Source organism: Equus asinus, chromosome 5 (assembly GCF_041296235.1).
Source record: "Equus asinus isolate D_3611 breed Donkey chromosome 5, EquAss-T2T_v2, whole genome shotgun sequence".
NCBI lineage: Eukaryota > Metazoa > Chordata > Mammalia > Perissodactyla > Equidae > Equus > Equus asinus.
The window spans coordinates 36790845-36815411 of record NC_091794.1 but is presented as its reverse complement, the minus strand read 5'-3'; the positions used below and the strand labels follow the sequence as shown (position 1 = coordinate 36815411).

Genomic DNA, 24567 nt, shown 5'->3' with positions numbered 1-24567 from the left:
GAAGCAGAGTGTGCCAGACTTAACCACCACACCCTGGGGCCAGCCTCTGCTTTCTGGATCTTAAACCAAGTCTTTCTCATCTGATTGGGAGATGAAGCTGTGAGGTAACTTCCTGCTCAGCTAGCATGATCTCCTTCAAGGGCAGTGCTTGTTTCCGTTCTCTCTTAGCTCTTAGTAGGTTTTTTCCCCTAAGCATAGTGAAAATTTTGAGGAAAAGAAGGAAAGTCCTTCCCGCAAGGCAAATTTACAGCTTTTTCAAGTTTAAATCCTTTGGGGGGTTGGGAGGAAACAGACCTGACCGTACCTTTCTCATCGAGTGATTTCGAGGACTTGATGAGCGCATCCATGGAAAGCACTTAGTGCACAGGGCTTGGCTCATAGAAATGCTCAGTACGTGTAACTATGATTAGTGGTATTATTTTCTCTTTGCCTCCCCTGCTCACCCACTCCATTTCCCTGTTCCTCAATTTCTTCCACATCCTGGACACAGACATTTGTTTTCATCACTGTTTTGGTGGCTGTTCCTGCAAGGACTTTCCTGTAAACAGAACATGTCTTCAAACCAGCTTTTGCTGCTCCCTTCAATCCCACAGCCCTCGCTTGGCCCACCTAGATGTGTGCTTGTTTCGACACCCAGATCTTTCGTCACTGAAACACTTGTGAAGTCAACATTTAACTAAGGGGATCTCTAAATTGTAGTAATAAAAGCTGGCATCTACTGAGCCCTTTCGGGGTATTAGGTTAAAGGCTCTTTAAATATGTATCTCATCTAATTTAATTTTCAGTAACCTCTTAGGGAAGCATTATCCGCTCACTTAGAGGTGAGGCAGTTGAGGCTCAGAGAAGTGACTTGCCGAAGGTCACACAGCAGGTTAGTGTCAGAACTGGCATTCCAGTTCACCTGTGGCTCCTGCACCAGGATCCCATTTCTTCTCTCTGGCTCTGAGTTGGATCAGGTCCACTGAGAGCAGAACCACAGTATTGGCGTGTTCCACCACAATAACAGGTGGAACAAAACGAGACTATTGTAGAAGCAAGTTAGACTTCCTCTCTTCCAAAAAGCAGCAGATTAAAACTGCATCCCCAGAGGTGGCTACCAGCCTTATGAGGAGACAGGGGAATGACGTGATTTTTCATTTATAATGCATCCCCACTCCCACCACCAAGAAGGGGCATCTTTGCTGGCATGGTCAGTGATGGATGTGGAATGCAAGGCTGGGTGGAGCTAAACTGCTCTGCATAGATCCCTCTGCAGAGAGGGACCGAGAAGCCCTAAAGGAAGCTTGTGAGTGTGAGAAGTTTAGAGACCACGTTGGGGAAAGGGTCCATGAGAGGTCAACCTGGGCTGATACCAAGGGACTTGAGAGGGACGTGCCCATTTCTAATTCAGGTTCAGTAAAATTTCTCTCCCCACTCGCTGGCAGCGTGGATTCTCTTCACAGGAATGAAGGAAGCACGCCATCCTGTTTCACCGTTGGCCGAGTGCAGAGGTTGCTTGTGCGAGTTACTAACCGTGCCGTTTTTGATTTCTCAGGCAACCTCAGAGCCTGTTCTGGATCCACAGCAAATACAAGCATTTGATCAGCTTTGCCATCTCTACCGAGCAAGTTCCAGGGTAATGTCTGCATGGTGGTTTACATTTTTATTTCCCTATTTCTAATTACTGTTGTGGAAACACAGTGTCCTCAAGTCCTTACTCCAGCCTCCTCCTCAGTCTGTAAAGTGACCTGGCATCCCTGGTATGGCCACGTGGAGCCCTACGAGGAAGTGAAAAGATATCTGTCCCTCACCTCCCACGGGCTGTGAGGACACAGGAGGGCATCTGTCTGTACTGCCTCTGGAGAGAGCAGGCATATGCCTAACCCCTCATCTGGAGGCCTTTGTTTATACTGATGACTGCCGGATCGGCCCTCAGCCCCAGACCCTGCTGGACACCTGCAGTGGCTGAATTTGTTTTGGCCATGAAAGACAAATGCTAAAGTATAGTGGCTTAACCAAGGTAGAAGTGTAAACGCAGGCATCCCTGGGCACCTTCCATGAACCTCTCTCCAGGTTCCTTCAGTCTTCTGGCTTGGCCATCCTCAACATATGGCTTATACTCACATGGTTCAGCATGGTTGCTCCAGCTCCAACCATCATATCTGCATTCTGGCTAGCAAAGTGGAGGAAAAGGAGGAAGACTGTCAGCCCTCTAGTTAAAGACAGTTCCTAAAAATTAAATGCACCACTGCCATTGTCCAGACCTTAGAGACATAACTACGCCTAACTGCAATGGAGACTGGGAAAACTGGTCTTTATTCCAAAAGGCCATGGGCTAAAACTCGTGGTATCCTGTAACTGTAGGAGAAGAGTACAGACGTGGCGGGCAACTAGCAGTCATGCCACAGTATCGATAGGTCTGGGTGCCCCACAGGCACTTCAGAAGTGTACTCATTAACTTGCGTGACCTGTTCTTCCTTGCCTGGGGCCTGTTTCTGGCTGGCACCTTCTGCCATCCAGTCACCCAGAGCAGCACCCTGGGCTCATCCCTCCCATTCCATCCACTCACTAGGGAGACCCCTACATACTACATCTCTGTGTTTTTCTTCCCCTCCCGCCTCCAACTCACAGAGGCCACTGCAGGTCTTCTGTCCCTTCTCTGTGCTGCTGCCTGGGTGCCCTCTTAAAACCCAAATGTCATGTTAGCCCCTTGCTTAAAACACTTTCCTGGATCTCCATCAGCGGAAGGAGGAGTCCAAACTCTACCACCGTCTCCACTCCGCAGGTCATACCCACATCCCAGCGGGGCCAGGTTTGTTCCCAGAGCTTGCCTTGAGCTTGCACAGGTGCTTACGGGCTCTGCTGCTGTGCCTGGGCCCCCTTCTCCCACTCCGCATTCTTAGGCAGACACCTGCTCGGTTGCTTGGCAGCCAGAGGGAAAATGGTGCTCTCTTTGAGAGTTTGTCTGGGCAGAGGTTTTTATTCCGGGAGACTTCGCTAGGGGTCTCCTGAATGTAGTCCAGCAGCTTTATGGAAGTGGCATTGCCTCCATCCTTTCCCAGCCTCGGCCAACCTTTGCCCCAGGAGTTGGGCTTCTGGGCCTTCGGAGGAAGTTCTGCTGCGTCAGACTGGCGAGCCTTTATTCAGGACTTATCGATTTCCAGATCACTAAGTTACAGAAGTAGAACACAAAAATCTCTCTGTTCTTGGGAAATAGAAAATATTTTTTTGTGGTTGATCTTTCTACCTCACAGTGTCCGAACGTGAAAGAACTTGGAGTTTACGTGGCATCTGTTCATGGCATTGTATGTAATAGTTCTTGTGGAGAACTTCACAGGCTCCTGGGCAGCTGAGAGGATTACAGAAGACAGGCAGTGGCACAAGGTGGGGCTCGAGCAGAGAAGGGACATCTCCTTGTAACCTGCTCGGGTGACAGTGGAGGTCCCTGGCAGGACTGCTTGAGCGAGTATACCTCCTCTGTGTCCTTGGCCAGCTAAGTAACTTTCAGTAAAAGCTTCTGAGCCAGTGTTATGAGTTGTGAATTGGACCACAGACATGTCTCCGAGCTAGGGCTGCATTATTTTAGATGAATTGGTACTTTGAACTTAGGGGTCTTCAGATGTCTCCCCAGTTACCACAGGCACTGATAGTGAGTTTTCAACAGAAGTGACAAATGGACGCATGTGAACTTTGTCCCATTATTGCCTGAGTGAAGGGAGGACCCTTCCCAGAGGTCGGAGGACAACTAGAAGGCAGAGTTCCTGGCAGAGTAGGTGGGTAGGGAACAGGTAACAGACTAGTTGTCTTCAGGGAAGGCAGAACCTTAGGCAGCTCGGCTGAGCGGAAGTTGCCACACAGACTAGCCCTCACCACTGGGTGACTTGGGGGAACTTACTTCTTAGGGCTCTGGGTTTTTTACCCAGAGGGTTTTTGTGGAGGATTAGAAATAAGAGACGTGTAAAGGACCTGGCATAGTGCCTGGCCCCTGAGGGGCACTCCCTACAGTGACCTGGGGCCGTGAGAAGCACCTGCGGGCTTCAGGCCTTGAGCCCAGCACAGACAGGACTGCCTGCCATGTTTGTGGCCCAGTCCTCACACTGCCCTCTCCAGGTGAAGGGCCTCAGTTGGCTGTGGAAGTCATCTCTTCTCAAACCATCAAGAGCATCTCGAGGGCCAGGCTGTCAGGCTCCTACTTGTGGAGAGAGCCTCTTTGAGGAAGAAGAGATGGCCCCTCTGAGTGGCAGAGCCTGGTTTCCTGAGGAGCTGGCATTAACCTTTCCTCCTGCCACTCTTTCTCCTTGGCGAGTCTTCAGACCCGAGCCACTAATGGAGTGAGGGCTTTGCTGGTGTCACTGGTGGAAACAGGGAAGCTAGGAGCAGGGCAGACTCTTAGAGGAGAAGGTAGAGTCTCTGAGTTTCCTGCGGAGCTGCTGAGTTTGAAGGGGCAGCTGGGCATCCATTTGGAGCCATCCAGGTTACAGAAGAGAGAGGTGAGCCAGTGATCATAACTCTGGGTCCCTCAGCCTGAGGAGAACTCACCGAGAGGGAGGGTGTGGAATGAGGTGAGCAGAGAGTAGAGAAGCCCAGCTCAGGGCCTGTGCGCAGAGAGGGAGAGGAGGCCACAGGGTCACGCACCCCCAGGAGAAGGAGGACTCAGTGAGAAGGAGGGTCAGCATCGGACAGCTTTCCACTGTCAGAGAGCATCACGGTTTGATGTGCCCATGGCCTTACCCAGTCCGGTCTCATCATGACCGAAGGAGGAAATTTAGGCCCTAAAAGATGAAGCGAACTTGCCCAAAGTCACATTACTTGTTTGTGAGATGCAGACCTGGGGTCCAAAGCCAGTTTGTATACTCTCGCCACTGTGCAGCACTGTCCCTCATGTGTTCGAAGTGGAGGAATTCAGGCTCCGCCACCTCTGTTCCACATCCCTCCCATCCCCACCCACACTCACCCCTGCCCCACAAGCCTTGGTTAACGTGTGTCCCCTCCTTTGCAGCTGGCTCTCCTTACAGAACTCTCCCAGAATCGCAGCAGCGAGAGCTACAGGCCGTTCAGTAGCTCCCAGAGTGGCCCGGCTTTCAACAGCATCTTCCAGAATGAGAACTTCCAGCTGCAGCTCATTCCCCCGCCTGTGACGGAGGACTGAAGCCTCTCTGGGGCCTGGCCCCACGGCCCCCGCTCTGAGCAGAGTTCGGAGGTGGGCTTCTGCGCTAGGCCTTCCCCACGGCCGCCACTCCCCGGGGAGCCCCCTCCTCCACGGTGTGGCTGCAGCCGCAGGGCCCCAGACTGGTGGGTTTTGTTTTGCTCATTAAGTGCAGGAAAGTCATACCTCTGTCCAGCTTTTTAAGAAAATGCGCTTTGCCCATTAGGACATTTTCCTGTTTCCCCTGAAGCCTAGAGAATAGGTAGAGCCCACTCTGTCTCCTCCAGCTGGTGGGTAACACGGAGGGACTTCAACTTCTGCCACCGTTAGGAACAGGGGGCAGCGGTCAGCCAGGCTGCAGTGTCACTGAAACCTGCTTTGGAGGGAGTGAAGGACCTGCGGGGCTAGGGCACCTCCCTTTTGATGTGTTTATGTTAAAATCCATTCGAGTGTAAGTTTTTCCCTTTCTAACAATAAATGCCTCTGCGTTTAAGTTCTGCAGGCCTGCTGGCTGGCTGTCCAGCTCTCAGTCTGTCAAGTCATAAAGGACATTTAGAACCCTTGTCGCCACAAGTCCGTTTCATTAGCTCAAAGTCAAGGACTCTGATTGTGGCGACCCTACCTTTATTCAAATTGGCGGCTCCCTTGCAGGCTCCATTCAGAGCAGCCAGCCCCCAGGTGCTCCCATGACAGGCACTAGGCCCCCAGAGCAGTATTATTGCGTTTCTTGGCCCTGGGACTTTGAACGTCATTGAACCAACAAGCACAGGAGGTCACCACACGCAGAGGCGAGGCTCCCACCTCACAGGCTGACGGGCTCCAGCCCATCACTTCCCTTGGGGATGACCAGACTCTCGTGGACTGGCTTACACCATCCAAGCCCACAGGAAATAGATGTGTAAGCCTGATGCAAATACACTGACTTTTAATGGAAAATAGATCCTGCTTCTGCCACATACTAGCTGTGATCCTGAGCAAGTCACTTAATTTCTCTAAGCTTCAGTTTCTCATAAAATAAACCCATTGTGAAGACTGCATGAGACAGTACTTGTAAGCATTTAGCACCGTGCAGGCACACAGCAAACGCCCCCGAAATGCTAGCCGAGCTTTTATTACACAACTCCTCCAAGACCTGGCGGCTTGGGCTGCTGCCTCCTGATGGAAGCGGGTGGAGGTCAAAGTAGGGGAAGTGGTTGACCAATAAGAGATCCGCAGTTGGGTGCCAGTGGCAGCTGTGTGGGAGAGTCTCCACCCCGTTCTACAGATGAGAAAGGTGAGGCTCAGACATGATAGATACTTTAACCAAGGAAACACTCTCAAGAAGTGGCAGAGCGGGCGTGTGAACTCAGAGCGGTGATTCCAGAGCCACTGATGCTGCCTCCCCAAATCATATATCAGAAGGTTTCTTAGCCTAAAATTAAGGCCAGAGGAGCTTGATATTCTCAACGCAAAACCTGGCGATTGCCCTTCTTCTTTGTGTAGTCTAAAGAGCCAAGGCAGTTTACTGAGTGTCAGACCCTGTTCAAATCCGGGCCAGTAAGCACCAACTAATTCCTCTTCTCCAGCGCCTGTCCTGTCTTGTCAGTCCCCAGGAGTCACAGCACCATGGAATAAGTTAGAGCATCTTCTATTCAGGTCATGCCTTCCTAAGAATATACTCTGGAGGGGTTTGGAGAGCCCTCTGTCACCTCAGGGTAGATGAGTGCTGGGCAGGCCTGAGCTGAGCCCCGGTCCCTGCCATCTGGAAGCCATTGTCCCTGTCCCCTCTCGTGGCACTTAGCACATGTTCTGCTCTGCAGTGATATCTGGTCCCGCTTCCAAGCAGGTCCTTAAGGGCAAAGACTTATCTGGAAGTATTTCTAGACTCAGCAACAAAAGCAGTTCTGCTGACATCGCCGTGGAGCTCATTGAGGGGAATGGGGGAGCTCCCAGGATCAAGGAGCTGGCAGCTCTGAGCACCCCGCTCCAGCTGTTTTTCTATGTCACATGCTCACCCCTTGGCTGTGACAGGTGGTAAGAGGCAGGATCTGGGGGAGGGAGAGTCCAGAGACACATCAGCTACCATTTGGGGAGGGCAGGGGCCTGGTCTGAACGGTCTCCTCCCATGCCGCCCCCCAAGGGAAGGGAGAGATGATCCTCTGAAAGGACATCAGGGACCTGATGGGAGAGGGAGAGGATTCTGGTTGAGCAAACGCAGCAGCGTCCATCACAGCTTTGGTTCTCCTTTGTACCTGGCAAACAGGAAATGTCTGAATGGACACCGTCTGTGTCCCACCTGAAAATGGGTCCTCTCAGCTCCCAGCTCCAGCTGAAGGCCGCCCCATCTCCCATCGCCCTTTTCACTCTTTATTTGCCCCTCCCTCCTGCCATGGGCCGGCAGGGCTGGAGTCTCACCCAGTTCTCCAAGTGGCAGAATGGACTGTTGGAAAGAGCCCTGGGCTCAGATCGGGAGCCCAGGGTTCTCAGCACAGACCCACCCCAGGCTCACTTGTGAGCGGAGGAGGGCTGTTTACTCTTCTGAAAAATGAAGATGATGAAAGCAATCTGCTCCATCTACACAGCAAAGGTCCAAGTGCCGTGTGGGAAGATGCTTTACAAAGGGAACATATTACCAACCAGAGCCTGCCGTGGGGAGAGGGGCAGGGGAGGTGTTTGTGGAAGAGGAAAGCCAACGGGGGGCCTCATCAATGATGAATGCTGCAGTGAATAAATAATTCAGAGCTCTGGAAATCCTTTCAGAAGCGGTGTTTCCACTCGGCTCTGCCTGCTGAAATGCTTTTCCAGAGGGGCGGCTCCAGGATCAGACGCCTGTGACGTGCCCAGAGATGCAAGAAAGGCCGCCTGGTATGTCATCCTCTGGGCAGCCCAGGGCCAACTCCGGGCCCCCAGGGAGTCCGGGCACCGCTGAGCTCCGAGAGGGCGGCGCTGGCTCATGAGGGTTCATCCCAGCGGCCCCTCCTCTCTGGGGTGTCCGTGGCCATCTTTCTGCCACCAGCTTCCTCCACACCCTGATACTCTCTGGAGGCTCCCCCAGCTCCCCGAGGACAACTGCTGTTTGCCTCACCTTGTTTCCAGGCTTGGGTGTCTTCCTGTCTGTCTCCATCACTCCTGAGGGCAGGATTGTGTTCTCTCCAGTCCTGTGTCCTCCATAGCACAGTACTTAAAAAGGAATAGTATCACCATCTTTTCTTTAAAGTCACTATTTTTTTTAAGTAAACTTTTTATGGACGGAAATGCTCACAAACCATGTGTACAGCTGGATTAATTCACAAAGCAAATAACACCTATATAACCAGCAGCTAGATCAAGCAAATAGGAATGACAGACACCACAAGGGTCCCCTAAATTCACTGTTCTTCACACTCCCCAAGTTAACCATTATCCTCACTTCTAACAGTATGGGTAGCTCTGCCTGTTTGGGACTTCATATAAATAAATGACATTATGTACTCTGTGGGGAGTAGCTTCTTTCACTCTAATTGTGTTTACGAGATTTATCCATGTTAGTCGTTCTCACTACTGAATAGTATTCTACTGTATGAATGTACCATGATTTATTCTATTATTACTGGGCATTTGGGTTATTTCTAGTACTGCCTATTACCATTCCTCTTCCTGTCTTTTAGTGAACATATGTATGCATTTCTGTTGGGTACAAACTGAGGAATGATTTTGCAGGGTCAAAGGGTGGATGTAATTAACACTTTTTTTAATATATGCCCGCTTGCATGAATGAATGAATGTCTGTCTACAGCTTTGGAGGGCTATGGGATAGATAAGATGGGAGACGGTGCACACCATCCTCTGCACAGTCCCTTCCCGAGCTTGGCTTCTAGTGCATGGGCCCCGACATCCGCCTCCTGCCCCACCCGGGGACAGCTGGCTCAGGAGGCTGGCAGGATCTGCTGTGAAGCTGCTGGTGGGCCTGGGCCTCCGCTTCACACCGGGCACTTCTCCATAACTGAGTGAAGCCAGTAGCCCCAGTTCCTACCTGACATCTGTTCCCTCAGAAGTCGGTACTGCATCCATCTCGAAGGTCAGTATCTGGTCCTAATAGTCTTAGGGGGCCATGTCCCCGTCCCTAGCAAACTCAAGGACCGCATGGTTGCCAAACGTGGCCTCTTTCTCTAGAAGAACGAGTTGGCCTATCATCCTTCAACGCTCCCGCAATCCACCCTCACCTCCACTTGAGATGGTGATTTCAACTCCCTCCCTTCATCTTCCCCATTGCTGACCTCTCCATGACCCCATAATTCCCTTTCTGAGTGGTTATAGCGGACATAACGAGGGGTCCAGGTGATTTCCTACTTGATTCAAGAACACATCACAGCCCCAGGAATTCACAGCCTCCCTGTGACTCTTGGATATGTTGATCATGGGTGAGAAGAAGTCCTTTGGGGCATAATTGACCCCTTCAGGACGCCATATACTCTGAAAGGACCCAAGTGAATTCTAGTTGGACCCACTGATCTTAATGCTGACCTCTTGGTGACCTGTCCAGAGGGGCCCACCGTGGGGCCTCACATTCATCTAGGGCTGTGGGTTCCTTGGGAAACCCAAACCCCTGGTGTCTCCCCATCTACTCAGTGCAGCCCCTAAATCATGCTAGAGTCACCTTTCATTATTCTGAGTCCCAGGTAAAACAGGCTGTGTGGATCGCTGTGCAAATCCCACCCAGGCCTCGGTAAGCGTACCCTCCAGACACAGCACAGTCCCCCCATCCTGGGTCTTCCCAAGGGCTCCTGGCCTGACTGTGTGGCCTCTTAGAGTGGTGCTGCAGCTAGACTGTGAAGGCTTTTCCAGCTGTGCCTACATTTGCTTTGTGAGTTTTGGCATCATCATTCACACAGGCAGATTCTAAACGTGAGGGCAGAAACTCAGCCCTTTGTCTACTGCATGGGGCCCTGGATAAGGCAGATGTCAGATGTTCACAGCCGGTTCATGGGTCAGGGTCTACACAGTCCCCTGCAGTAGACTGGCCCCAGGAGGTGAGTCCAAGGCCGGTGATGATTGAGGACAGGCCGTAGTTGAGGAAGCAGTTGGCATCAAAGGCTCCACCCAGTGGGGCTAGGAAGGGGAGGACGCAGAAGCAGCTGATACGGAAAGCGCTGAGATCCGAGGCGAATTCCCAAGAGCGTTCTTAGATCTAGGGTCACACCTAAGCACAACGCAACACCTGGGTCTCGTCTGGGTCTCTGGCCAGACCCAGGACCAAGCCAAGGCGAGCTGGGCACAAAGCCAGAGAGACGACAAGGGCAACATCAGGTGATGCGCAGAGGGCTAAGCTAAGCTGTGCCTCCTCAGTGCTCCACCTAGAGCCAGGGCCCAGCTCAGTCTGGGGTGGGCCTGGCTGTGTGAGGAGAGAGAAGGCGAGGCAGAGGAGAGGGCACAGGCCGGAGCAGGAGCAGGGCAGGGTCTGACTGCTCAGGCTCAGGAAGTGAGGGAGCTGGATCTGGAGTCGGCAGAAGTTTGGCGCTCTGCCCTGCTACTCACTAACTTACCTTTTTAGAGTTGCTTTAGCTCTTGTTTGCTTCAGCATAAACCCACGAAATTATCCCGCCCTGCCTACTCCGCAGAGCTGCTGGGCACAGCAGATTCCCTGACAGCTGGGGAAATGCCTTGTGAGTCCCCACTCAGACGCTGTGGTGCTTTGCTGATCCGTGATGCGCTGTCATCATCTGCAGTGACACGCCAGATCTCTTTCTCGGGATAAATCATCTGGGGTTTTACACTAGGTGACAGACTAGGTGTCACAAAGGCCTAAGGTGTCCCACCAGAGCCCAGACTTTCTGATCTCCCATCTCCAAATTCACATGCAGAGCGTTGGACACGCATGCCCCAGTCCAGCCCTCAGTCTCATCCAGCAGGTGCGTGAGCGGCGCCCCACTTCCATCCCACACACTCAGTAGTCGGGCTTGGCCTGCACTTGCTGTCCAAGGACTCACCCTCCTCACAACAGCTTACTGGGTTTGTTCCTAATTATAAAAGTACTATCATCAATTCATTTTAGAAAACCAGGAAAATCCAAAAAAGCCAACAGCAGCATACCATTAATATCTAGGCATATTTATTTCGCCTTGCTTTTCACTTGTATTTCCATCAAATTTCCCTTTCCACCTGGTTCCTGAAGAATTCCATCTGACCCCTGATCGCCCCTCCTTGAGCCCGACTGCAGCCAGCCTGAGTCCTGAGTCCCATCTTGCCTGCTTCGTCTGCACAGAACTGGACGGCACCCCGAGCAGTAAAGGCGTTTCCAGTTCCCAGTGATGGAATTTAATGAGGAGGAGACGCTAAATCCAAGTTTACTGCAGAATCAAGTGTGTGTCATCAGCATTTGTAAGAGGCTACAAGGAGATGCCTTCTAGAACTTGGCAATAATGTAAATTAGTAGAATGCACACACAGTAGAAGAGATTAGCTGTCTGCAAGAGTCACTTTAAAAGACAGGTTATCTTTGGTGAAGGCAGAAAGTGCTAGCCTAGACTGCTAGTCAAGACGTGATTAAACATGGAAGCAGCCATGGCCTAATCAAAGCACTGAGGTATTCAAAGATGGAATTGCGTGTGTTGGGGGGAGGTCTGTGTGGACACAGAAAAGGGGAGGCAGCCTGTCGGTGTTTTTCCCACTCTGCCTGGAGAGCAGCCACTCTGGGTGCGCCATGAGCCACCAAGTTGTGGGAGGGTGTTCGCTGGGTTCGGGATGGCAATGCAACACCCTCCGCTCTCCTCCCAGGCTCTCTGAGCAGCCTCTTGACTCAGCCTCCAAGTCAGGGAGGGAGTGGAAGGGCTGCAAGAGTGAGCAACGCTGGCAAGGGGCCCAGAGGGTGAGCCTAGAGCCAAACGCAGCCGGCCTACCTCCTGACTCCCACTCATACAGGCTGTGCTCTCTGGGCCAAAACGGCCACCTCTTGAACTCCTTTCCTGATTTGTGAAACGGGGATGCTGAAATCTCGCTCGGAGGGCTGCTGTGAGCACTACTTGTAGAAAGTAGTAAGGTAGCAACTGAGCTGTCATTAATATTAACAATGACATTATTACTATTACTGATAAAAAAATTTATTTAGCAGTCCCTAGGGAGGTTATTCAATAAAAGCCAACCCAAAAGTAGTTCTTTTTCTGGGTGCTGAAGTAAAAAACTGAGCTCCTGGATTGGCTATGCTGAGGTTGGTCCCTGGGCCTTGGGGACCACATGACTGCACCCCAAGGTCCTGCGGTTAGAACCGTCTTACGTGGCATCTATGAACCACGTGCAAAGCTTGTAGCTTTGTGTGAAATAAATACTGTTTGTGGGGTAACGTAAGTTTTATTTGTGTAAACCTAACATAGCCAACAGAAAAGTTCTTATTACAAACGTTTCTGGGAGTTATGAGCAGGGACCATGAGTGTATATGACGGATAACATCATTTACCTGCACTTCATAAAGTTTTTGTAAAGTTTAGACAGGGTAATGACGTAAACTGCTTCTCTCCTGGCACAAATAAGCACTCCATATAAATGTTTCACACTGCGCAAATGTGGGGTTTTGTTTTTGTTTAGCTCACACTGTGTTGTTATTTAAATCAGACAGAACCTCTCCAAAGGGGGGTCGGGGGAGACAACACTCAGACTCCGAAATATCAGATTTGTGCTGGTACAAAAGAAAAAAATCATGTTTATTTTACAAGGTAGTATTTTCCTAAAGTATTACATAAGGGAAAGTTGAGCTGTCTGTAGGAAAACAATATAATTTTAGGAAATTACAGAAGAGTCAACATTGTGCTTAAAACCGTAAAGTAGACAGGTTTTAAAAACAGTGCAGGAAGTGAATGTTGGACGATATGAACAGCCGTAGACAGTGTCTGTGAACATGCCAGTCTGGAAACTTCTAGTGACGATCTGCCCTCAGACTGGTTCAGCCTCTGGAGAGAGCCCCGCTTCAATCTGAACAGAAAACAGAACTGGAGCGCTAACAGAAACACTGCTGTTTCCTAATACAGTCACCTCTCAATTACCCAAACAATGAAAGGGAGCAGCGACATATAAAATTTTTTTTAAGGTAGATAACTCCAAAATTAATTTTGAGAGGTGCCCTTGTACTTATGTTTGGATGTGAGAAATGTGACACCCCCGGAATTCGCAGCACTGATGAAGTGAGCAGAACCCCCAACTTCCTGCTCCCCTCCTCCTCCATGACCACATACGACTTACTAAAAAGCCTGAATGCAACTGGCCGCCTTAATTCTGGCTCACGCCGCCTCTGGAGAGAAGCGTAGGAAAGAAAACTGCGAAAATTTTGTTTTCCTCATAATAAAAAGCCAAAACATGTCAATAAAATTTTGCAAACAAGACGGAATAATCAAGAGCTGACTATATAAATAGTATTTTAACTCGTGCTTTTTTTTTGTTGCCTAGAAGTATTCATACTGCCAAACATACCTGGGTGTTCTGACAGCTTTCTGACTTACCTGGTGGCATCCTGTTACCCAAATACAGAAATCTGCGTAAAAGGTGTTTGTTACGATCGGTCCCAAAAGAACTGCAATGTTTCAAACAGGCCAGGAAGTGGAGGTTAAGAAAGAAAACCACCACCTCCGAAAGAGAACCAAATCAAACCCAAGAGGCACGTCAGGACAAGGACTCCACGGTTTGTTCTGGTTTGGGGCTGCGGTGCTGTATTACCTGGAACTCCAAGTCTTCCCTTTCCAGGAAAGCAACTGTTTTTCTGCAGGATTTTCATCAAATTCCCATTTCAAATCTTGAAAATTACACAGTAAAAAATACCTAGATTTGATTGTAAAGCCTTATTTGTTAAGGTACCAAGTAGTCATAACCACAAAAGCATTTTAATACTTTGTCATTTCTCAGCAAAGTTCTGAGCATATTTGAAACTTGAAAATTCTAAAGTAAATCTTGCCTAGATAAGAAAGCTAAATTCCACATAGCACTTAGTTTGTATTTTCTACTTAATATCTTTTACAACAACTTTCAAAAAGTGGGAATGGGGCCAGGGTTCCACAAAGCCCAGGAAAGCAGTTTCTCCACCCACAGAGCCCCACCCTTGGCTCCAGTGAGCACACCGCCAGGTCCAAGTCATAAAGCTCTCATCTCGCTCAATGTGCAAGTGTTAACGCAGGCAATCTAACATGACTGTGTTCGATGTGTATAATACATGTTGCAGCCTAAACATTTTCTACAGTGCCTATAATTATGCTTATACAAATGAGCAGGATAATATCAGGATTACAGAAGATCTCTTTTACATAATATAGAACAGAACAGGCCTAGAATTTAAGTTGAAACTACACATTTTTATATCCTTATCAGTTGTTTTTGGAATGCAAGCATAAACAATTCTGGTTCAATCACATATGATTTTCAGGGAATTATTACTATTAACAGTGCTAGGACAAAGAAATTCTTGCTTGTGCTTATTTAGAAAGGCTATTCTGAGATCCAGGAGCATCTGATATTTAGAATCCAATGGAACATCTCCAATTCTATAAAATCAATAGTAGTAACTGAAGCTTAGTGAGTTTTTAATTATAAAGAGATTGTGCAAATATTTCAAGTGATTATCAACCATTATTAAATCCAAAAATTCCATTAAAATCATGGCCGATCAGAATGGCAGTTGAGGAGTTTAAAAATAGGAACCTAGGCCAAAGTTGTAGATATCACTGATAAGGGGCCCAGGCCTGAAACCGCCGGCTTCAGAATCCTGGCCCATGACCACGTATTTCCATGGCTTTAGAGACCTGCTGGTCAGCTCCAATTAGTCTAGCAGGCGGGAAATGGGGCCCAGAGTAGAGAACAGACAGGAACCCAGGAACCGTGTAGAGAAAGAAGACCTTCCGTGCACCCCCGGGGCGTGGTGAGCTCACTCACTGGGTGGGTGTGGACAGGGTGATGCCGGGCCGCAGGCTCGCTGGTGTCTGGCTCCCAAGCCTGCCTTCAGGGCCACTCAGTCACCGGGGCACTGCGAACCTCAGGGCTCGTCAGATGTCTGTCCCTAAGCCCCCTGGGCAGGGCCGGGCTGGCCAGGGAAGCCCCTCTCCGCACCCCCACCCCAACCTGCCCTCTCGGGTGCCCGCCCTGCTGTTCCTGGAGCTCCTCTCACCACCTTATTGGCTTGACTTGTGGAGTCGAGGTTTCAGTAAGCGAGAACTTTATGCTGCATTCCCATCTAGCACAGAGAGCTCTAACTAACACTGTTGTCAAAGGAATACACATACTCTGGTTTCTAAACCCTACGGATGTTTTGGCACCTAAACCTAACACCATTCTAGCCAATCACTTGAATTACACATAGGACTAGCAAAGCAGATTCCGCCGGTGTGAAAGATGCCAAATGGAGGCTTCAGGGAAGAACAACAGGCCGCTTCTGATTTCTTAAAATACGAACGAATGTGACACAGAAGAGACGTGCCACGATGCTGACAGAGCACGAGATAATGCATGAGAGCAGGCTCACGGGGACTTAGGACCTAAGAAATCCTTCTCTGTCTCCAACTTTGATAGTTCTAGTTTCATTAGGCCATATTTTAAATTTCCTGGATTCTTAACTATGCCTCAGAGAGAGGAGATTTGGAAAAATGGCAGATAACCAACTAACACAAGAACACCTGGTATAAATGGAGATTAGGAGTAGGATTCTGAAGAGAGCTAAATAAGAAAGAATTATTCACTATTTTGTGTGTGTGAGAAAAGAGAACGTGTGCAACAGACCATGAACATTACTGTAGTAAAAGTGAATGTATATTACACTAAATATTTTCTCCTGACTTAGCAGCAAACTATTTCAACTGCTTTTGCATTTGCATAAAAACTCCATGCATCATACTGAATTCTAATCCATTTCTCACCTAAGTCGTTCTAATGCTTCATACAACCAAATGAAGCAGAATTAACCAAACCTATTAGATTCATTCCTAATCCCTAAAGGACTCCTGTCTGTAGCATTTCCATGCTAACTAAAACTATCATTAATTTTTTTAAGACGTCAGATGTGGCTGCCTCCTAAATATAATACCTATATAACTTCCTAAAAGTTTTCCCCAGATTTGAAGGACAATTAAGAAAAGCAGGGAAATGTTGAGGAACCCACCCAACAGGCCAGCTCAAATGCTGTGCCACATCCCCCAGCTACAAGCTAAGTACCTCTCACCTCCCCTGGGTCCCAGAGCATCTGGGGACCATAACCTGTATGTGTTATCTCCCCTGTTAGACTGCGGGTCCCTTCAAGTTGGGAGTCAGGTCTTATTCCTTCTGTATCCCCACAGCGCCCTGCAGAGTGTAGGTGCCCAGCTGAAGCTGAGATGTCATCTTCTTAAATGAAGGCCTAGCTCAGCACAGGTCATGGAGGGCTGTGCAGACACTGGCCATAAATAAGGGCTGAGCTGGCCTCCACTAACCTCCTAGAAGTAGGCTGAGGCAACACTGGCCTGGACCCATGCAGGTGGTGAGGAGAAAGGGAAAGAGAGAATGGCATCTACCAGTGTGCTCTGCCCCCTCAGGTGAGCTGACTCCCATATGGACCAGCAGGGTCGGGGCACCTGCCAGCAAAAGGCCAAAAGGAGTGCCAACGGTTCTCCTGTGAAGAACTGGCTATTTAGAAAACACTGTCTCCTTCACTCTGGGGAGCTCCTCAACCTGATCCATGATACTCTGTGATCATCGCTTCATCGCTTTCAAAGTCCCAGTGAAATTAAGGCTGGGTCACAATTCATGACACCAGATGCTACATAGAAAGTAAGTGAAGATACAAAAGAAAACCATTTATAAGAAAAAGAATGTCTTAGTTAGAAGACTAATTTAAGAGTGAAGCTAATCAGCAGCCCACTGATCGTCAGAGACGGGTAGAAATACCAACTGCACTGGAAAAAGATCCATCAGACACAAGTACAAAAGTTCCCCGTGGATCAAGGACACGCTTCCTGCCCGGACGCTCACACGGTCGTTTCTATCGTTTCAATCACCTCCAGATCAGACTGTGAGGGGGAGAGGAGGGTGCACTCGTCCGGTTCCCAGCTGCTCTCGGGACTGTAATCTTCCTCTGAACTCAGTTCTGCTCCTTCTTCTGTGTCCTCATCACACGATTCCACATAGTGAGCCCCGATCGCATTGATCCCAGAGTCCTCAGAACTTGAGGGAGAAGAGCAGTGATCTATTTTTGGTGTATTGCTCTCTTTTGAAATTAAGGCATCGTGTGCAGAGACCTCCTCAGGGCTCGTTTTGTGGGAATGTGGCGCCGGCTGCTTCTGCACATAACACATCTTCCCATTTATACATTTCACCTGATAGTTGTCAATAAAGAGGTCTGAGATCATACAGTACCTCGGTGAGTCAGGGGGCAGGGGAGGCTGGAAGACAGATGCAAATTTCAAAAAGTGTTCGGTGAGTGAGACTGAGATCTGAATGGTGTTCGTGGGTTCCCGAGGCTGTGCAGGAATCTCCGTGCTCGGGAGCTGCTCCACGGGGGTCATGGGCTGATACACGTATTTGCCTGTGGGGAACACACAAGGCGGCTGAAATCTAAGAGTATTACACGAACTACATTAACATAGCCGTAATGGTTTCTTTCTGAGGACTCACAACGTTTTAAAAAATATTTTAATAACATCTCAAAAGAAATGAGTAATAGAATCACTCAACACTGTTATAAAAAATTAAAAATAGAGCATGGTGCATAATATCATGTACCATTAACATTTTCATCTAAGAAACTCAACACACTTTAAAAATCTTAATTTATAAATCTTTCTAATGCCTCTCAAGTAGGTGGGTGGATACTATAATCCTTATTCTACAGACAACTTTAAATGCTTTACCCCTCATCCTAGAATAAATGTCCGTATTACAGTATGGTAAAAACATGGTGTCAAATAGTATAATATACTATAAAATTATAACTCCATTTTTATCTTTAATAATTACATGTTAATATATACACTTACAAAATGGAGGAATATATACCAACTTATTATCAGGGTTATGGAAGACTTTCACTTTTTAGGTTCCTATGTTTTAGAAGACACACACACATATTTAATAGGTAATGGCCCACAGGATTGTGGCGGCCACCCTCACTGTCTGGGATGAGGTGCAGGATGTGAAATGATCTCTTTCAAGATTAAGGCTCATCAGTGGCCGAAGTAGGAGATGCTCTTTCTCCCTGACACCAATGCCACTGGCACTAAGCAACCCAAGCCAAGCAGAGGCAAAGCCATAGTTGGCGGGGGGCGACCTCCTGGATATTTCCAGGAAACGGAGAAGCTTATCTCCAAACCTTGGCCTCTGCTCTGAGCCCTCAAGTGTTTAACACAGTTTCCACAGGAGTGAAACCTAATAGATCTTTCCTAATGTGTCTCTTTCCCCATTCACTCTCACTTCACTCAACATTTAGCCAAGCCTCCCATGTATCAAGTGCTAAGGAAATAGAGGGAGAGATGAAAATTACTGAGTCTGTAAGTCTAAAATGATGTAAAACTAGAAATCTGCAAGGAAAAAAACACCCTGAAAAACCCAAAGACAGGAGCCACAATTGTGGGCAGCAGCTTGGATTTTTCCTAATGTCATTGATTTATCAGTCAGTCATACCATATCTTCTGCACATGTTTACGACAGGGTTTTCAACCTCAGCACTATTGCCATTTTGGACCAGATAATTCTTTGTTGTAAGGGGCTGTCCTATGTACTGCAGGATGTTCAGCAGCATCCCTGGCCTCTACCCACTAGATGCCAGCAGCATCTCCTCCTCAGGCATGATAATCAGAAATGTCTCCAGACATCATCACATACCCCTGGGGGGGAGGGCAAAATCACCCTGGTTGAGAACCACTGATTTAGACATCCTCATGAGCATCCCTTAGCAGGCAAATCACACACTGTGCATTGCACCTGGTCCTATTTGTTTTATTTCTTGGTCAGACTGAAATTTCCAGGACAGGAATCACATTTGTAAGGAAAACAATTGTAGATTTTTTAGTAAGTTACTTAAGCCATGGAAGCATAACAATTTCAAATCAGAAATGTGAGGAGCACACTAAGCCACAAAGAGTGCAACATCAGTAATCTATTAAGATCAATCAAGCCTGCCTGTATTCTTTACTTCTGTTTCTTGATTCCTGTATTAAAATCAGGCTTAGATTCCACGATTTCTTTGTAACTAAATTACCCTTAAAAATATATTCAGCTTCATTCTGGACTACCACACAGAAAAGGTACATTTAAAATTGTTAAGCCTTTGGGTTCCCAGGTCTACTTCAAGCCTGGACATACTCATGCAAACCCTGTGGTCTGATAAAAACAGGTGAGAAGAAGCCGTCACACCTGCCTGGGGAACTACATTTAAAACATGCCAGGAATCTTCATTTCTCTGTTACCTGCACGGTTTTACTACTTGTCAGGCAAAGTTCAAATCCATAAGCTCTAACAGTTGGCACAGTAGGACCTCTGCCTCCAAGCATCACAGGCACTATCAGCTCAAGGGGGGACAAAGGCAGACCTTTGCGCCTCCCTCCCATCCACCAGCCCCAGGGTTAGAGAAAGACATGTCCAGCAAGGGACAGAGAAGGGACTTGGAGAACCTGGGGGACTCCTCCCTTCTGTCCACAGAGTGGTAAATAAAACATCTGGAAAGGAGGTTTGGTCTTTTCTATTCGTGGCTGGTGGACTGGTGGTTACCGAGTTTAGGAAGCTGTGGGCACTCAACAAACCCTTGTTACAGAATGCTGATTAAGTTCATTCTGGCCCAAGTGACCTCTGGTTTAGTTATCCATTTGTCACAGCCACAGGAGGTTCCTGGAAGTTGATCCTTAGACTCAAAGGGATCAGGGCTTTGTTTAGTCCAAAGATGGCGGAATCTGTGAAGCCTGACTCTGGGACTTGTCTAACCATCCTCTCCTACTCTCACCTACCCCCTCGCCCCAACCTCTTCTTTCTTCTCCTCCTTTGTGCTTCTTCGTAATTTCGTTGCTTTTTCTCTTCTTCTCAGTTCTTATACCTCTTTCTCTCTCTAATCTTCTCTCCTCCAAAGCTCTATTTTTCTTCCTTGAATGAAGTGTGGTAAAAAAAAGAGAAATGCAGCTGATGGAGGAAGATGACTGCTGCATTCCAGACTCCATTTTCTTCTACAAGTTACATTGTTAAATATGCTTACTCAGAGCTAAGGTGACAGCCGATTATCTGGTGAGATGGCGATACAGATGCAAAGAGGAAGGCAGAGAAGAAAACACAGTAAAGATGGCCAGCTGAGAAACAAAGTTTAGTAAACATCTTTCAAATACCAATTATAATATAATACTATACTATCTGATTTGCTTATAAACACATAATAAGACAAACTAACATCAAGGATTTAGTTTTATGAAGAGTCCAGAGGGGTTAATACTTTCTCTGATCCCCAGTAACTTCTAGGCATAGTATGCTGTGAATCCATGTTTACAACGAGGGCCCTGAAGCATCACAGGATCCTGAATTATCAGAGATTCAGTTATGTGCCCTCTACTATACTTGCTGAGAGCATCAAATGAACTGACACACTCCGCAATAGCAAGGATTGAAACAAAGGAGTTTCTGGCCACTCACCCAGGAAGTCCAATAACCACCATACTCTATTCTCTGAACAATCCTCCTAATTAAGGGTTTACTATGCTATTTAAAGAACGAAATAGATGAGAATTTTTAAAACTCAAATCTCTGGAAGGAAAAGATACTCCAAGAGAATCAGGGCTTGGAAAACACCAAAATAGAGGGAGAATAAAATAAGGATCTAGATACGATATGATCCAGCAATCACACTTCTAGGTATATGCCCAAAAGATCTGAAAGCAGGGTTTCAAAGAGATATGTGTACACCTATGTTCACAGCAGCATTATTCACAATAGCCCAAAGGCAGAAGCAACCCAAGTGTCCATTGACAGATGAATGGATAAACAAGATGTGGTATATACAGACAATGGAATATTATTCAGCCTTAAAGATTAAGGAAATCCACGCTATAACATGGATGAACCTTGAGGACATTATGCTAAGTGAAATAAGCCTCGGGGCCAGCCCCGTAGCAAAGTGGTTGAGTTCGCGCGCTCTGCTTCGGAGGCCCCGGCTTTCGCTGGTTTGGATCCTGGGCGCAGACATGGCACCGCTCATCCAATCATGCTGAGGGGGCGTCCCACATGCCACAACTAGAAGGACCCACAACTAAAAATACACAACTATGTACTGGGGGGCTTTGGGAGAAAAAGGAAAAATAAAATCTTTAAAAAAATAAATAAGCCAGTCACAAAAAGACAAATACTGTAGGATTCCACTTATTTAAGGTACCCAGAGTTGCCAAATTCAAAGAGACAGAAAGTAGAACTGTGGTTGCCAGGGGATAAGAAGGAATGGAGAGTTGTTTAATGGGTACAGAGTTTCAGTTCTGCAGGATGAAAACAGTTCTAGAGATGAATGGTGGTTATGGTTGCAGAACAATATGAATGGAGTTTATACCACTGCACTGTACACTTAAAAATGGTTATGATGGTAAATTTTACATTATGTGTGTTTTGCCACAATTTTTAAAATTAAAAGCAATTAATGGTATAATTCACTATATTAACAGACTGGAGGGAAAACTTTTTATGATCCAGAATATATAAAGAATTCTTATAACTCAGTAAGAAAACAACTCAATTTTAAAAAGGGTGTGGCTATACAAGGGCAGCGTGAGGAATCCCTGCAGTGACGGAAACGTTCTGTAACTGACTACAGCATTGTCAATATCTTGTTATGATACTGTACTACTGTTTTGCAACTATAGTTGTCATTGGGGGAGAGTGAGTAAAGGACACACAAGCTCTCTCTGTATTTTTCTTAAAACTGCATGTGAATCTATAACTTTTTTCAAAATAAAAATATAGTTTAAAACAATGAGGGGAAAACCCCACAGAACTGATGGTGCACCCTTTTCAGTGCGTCACATCAGGAGGCACATGCTACTGACACATCTCATTACACACGATGCAAAGTTGGAAGACTTATTTAATGTGCTATCTGTCTGGGTTTCTCCATTGTCAAGTTAGCATTTTTCTCTCTGAAATTGTTAAGTATCTTGTGAAGAGATATTTTGAGACTATGCAAATATCCTATTTTTCATCATACTCCCACCTACTAATTTTGGCACACAGAGGTGGATCTGGTCTGCAATAATCATTACTGTGGTGTTTGCCAAACAGTGATTTTCCATTTCCATCATTCTTTCTGTATTTATCAATTAGAATCCTATGTAAGCAAGAGCTGCTTCTTCTCCCTCATTTATTTATTCAATTATTCAAATTAAGCACGGACTCAGTAGCTATTTATTTTATTCTATGGATTGTAATCATTACTGTCATTACGTATTTTGTTGCTCAAATTGTCCCAGACTTAGCTCTTGGGAGTTCCTTCAACATGCCCCCGTCCCTTTTTGAAGTCCTGACTTTGTGGCACCGTAAGACATTACTCGCTTCTCTTGTTCTTCCCCTGCCCCAGTGCGGGAATCAGCCATTTCTCCAAGAAGGCCGAGTTCCTGATCTGAAGAACTTACACACATTCTTAAGCTTGTTCTCAAAGTATTCCTGTGATGCAGAATCTTAGTTTGCTGACCCATTCAATCACTCACAAAACTCATCCACAGGAAAGTGAAAACTAAACCTCACTACACTACCCCACACCCATCTAAAAAATAATATAAAATTAAACATAATCTTCACAAACCCATGAATTGATCTGGAATATTTTTCAAGGGAGTTGAAATCACTTTCTCAATACTGAAACTGACTAATACACCCTGACTAAGATCACAAAAACCAACTGTGATCCGTAAGTGAAAACGAGATTTCACACGTCTCCATTCTCTTCAGGGAGCCTGGTTCAATGTCTTCAGCTGTTTCTCAACTAAAGGCCAATCAAAACCACCAAACAAGAAACTTCCACTACTCTCTTAAAGTCTTGGTTCCTAATTTTTCTGATTGTTCTTCCCCTTTGGTGTTTAGCAATAATATATAGTACATACTTTTTTTTCATAATGCCTTGATGAGACACTAAAAAAGATTTATGTTCTTATCCTGATTCTTTTTTGGTTAAAAAAACCCCAAGGAAACAGCAGAGTTCATTACTTTCTCAAGCTCATGTAACAAGACCAGAGTCAGTTCTGGGACTTGTGAGAGCCTGTGTCCTTTCTTCAAGAGGATACTCATCACTCCATGAATAAGGGTTAGATAATGCCCTTGTTAGTTTACACTGTCATTCTCAGCCATTAACTTCCGCTAATGCTCCAATTTGTAGCATAGTGTGAACACACAGGGGATATATTGCCTTGAAGGAGCTTCATTCTTTTGGTTGTAGAGCACAAAGGAAAAGGAAAGAAACACAAACAAATGTAGAAAGTAATTTATGTGCTGTTAAACTATTAAACTATTTTTTTCTTAGGATCAGTTGTGCATTTTAATTCTCAAAAAAGATCCTTAGGGGGAAATGAGCTTTTTGCTTTTACAGATAGTTTTATGACTGTTAAATGTGTGTCCGCATGCCACATGAAGTACACTGCTCTCAGGGAATGCAAAGTAATTTGAAAACTAGCTAAGCAAAATATAATTAGAAAGGTAAATCTACTGAAAAAAAACAATTGAATGGCCTAAGGGAAATTGCATCCACAGCTCAGTTCTTTGATTTTATATAGTGAATCACAATTATGTTTTATTCCCAAGGGCAGTCTTTATATTGAAAGTAATGTTAAATATTCTTATTCAGCTACTTCTGCAATGTGCATTATTTACTAAGTTGTAGCATATCACAAACTAAAAGCAAAAGAATATAATGTTTACTATAACCAATATTTTTGTGGCCTTACTCTCCACCCTGCCCCACCGCAGGCCACATACCAGTATTTTTGTACTTTGATCTATAAGAACATTAGAGTTTAGCTTCTGCCCAACATGTTGAAGTCCCCAATCAGAAATTTATGCAAGATCCTAGTTTCTTCCTTTTTCAAGTTTTATAACCTTCCTTGGTGCGCTGGAACACATTAGTGTACAGCAAAGCCCTAGTGAGACAGAACCTCAGAAGCACAGTTTCTTTACTCGCTTAACAAACATTCATCAAATATCTACCGTGTTTATACCATTAAATGAGACGCTATGGGGAAATGAAAAGAAGTACAACACACAGTCAAGCTTCAAGGAGCTTCCAGTCAAACTGGGGGTAGAACATAAGAAATAAAGTAAAAATAAAACAAGAACTGAGTAAATCTGTGAGAATATATAGAAAGATGCTTGTCAAGCAGAACAGGATTCCAGGCTTTGCAGAGGGTTTTACACGGCTGTTCAAAGATAGGGGCCTGTGGGGCAGCAAGCAGACCTGCTCCAGGCCAGGTTCAGAGCAGAAATGTGCCAGTGTGGCACCTGGGGTTCAAAGGGTTGACCAAGAGAGCAGAGGAGGATACAGTC

The 24567-nt window shown here is 46.6% G+C and overlaps 2 protein-coding genes across 12 annotated transcripts in view; one reads left to right on the top strand and one right to left on the bottom strand.

Annotated features, from left to right (window-relative positions):
- The window catches only part of VPS8 (VPS8 subunit of CORVET complex), a 236928-nt gene extending 228349 nt beyond the window's left edge, over positions 1–8579 (top strand). For 7 of the 10 annotated variants that reach the window (XM_070509286.1, XM_014846150.3, XM_014846148.3 and 4 more), the window contains 2 exons: positions 1535–1615; positions 4979–5622. In XM_070509286.1, coding sequence (XP_070365387.1) covers positions 1535–1615; positions 4979–5128 — 231 coding nt within the window. In that variant the 3' untranslated portion in view covers positions 5129–5622. Of the gene's footprint in view, positions 1–1534; positions 1616–4978; positions 5623–7864 lie in introns of those variants that run through there. The other 3 variants (XR_011503258.1, XR_011503257.1, XR_011503256.1) reach the window with 1 other exon arrangement.
- Positions 8580–12745: 4166 nt separating this feature from the next.
- The window catches only part of C5H3orf70 (chromosome 5 C3orf70 homolog), an 81391-nt gene continuing 69569 nt past the window's right edge, over positions 12746–24567 (bottom strand). For both annotated transcript variants that reach the window (XM_044771231.2, XM_014846142.3), the window contains exon 2: positions 12746–17605. In XM_044771231.2, coding sequence (XP_044627166.1) covers positions 17049–17605 — 557 coding nt within the window. In that variant the 3' untranslated portion in view covers positions 12746–17048. The remainder of the gene's footprint in view (positions 17606–24567) is intronic.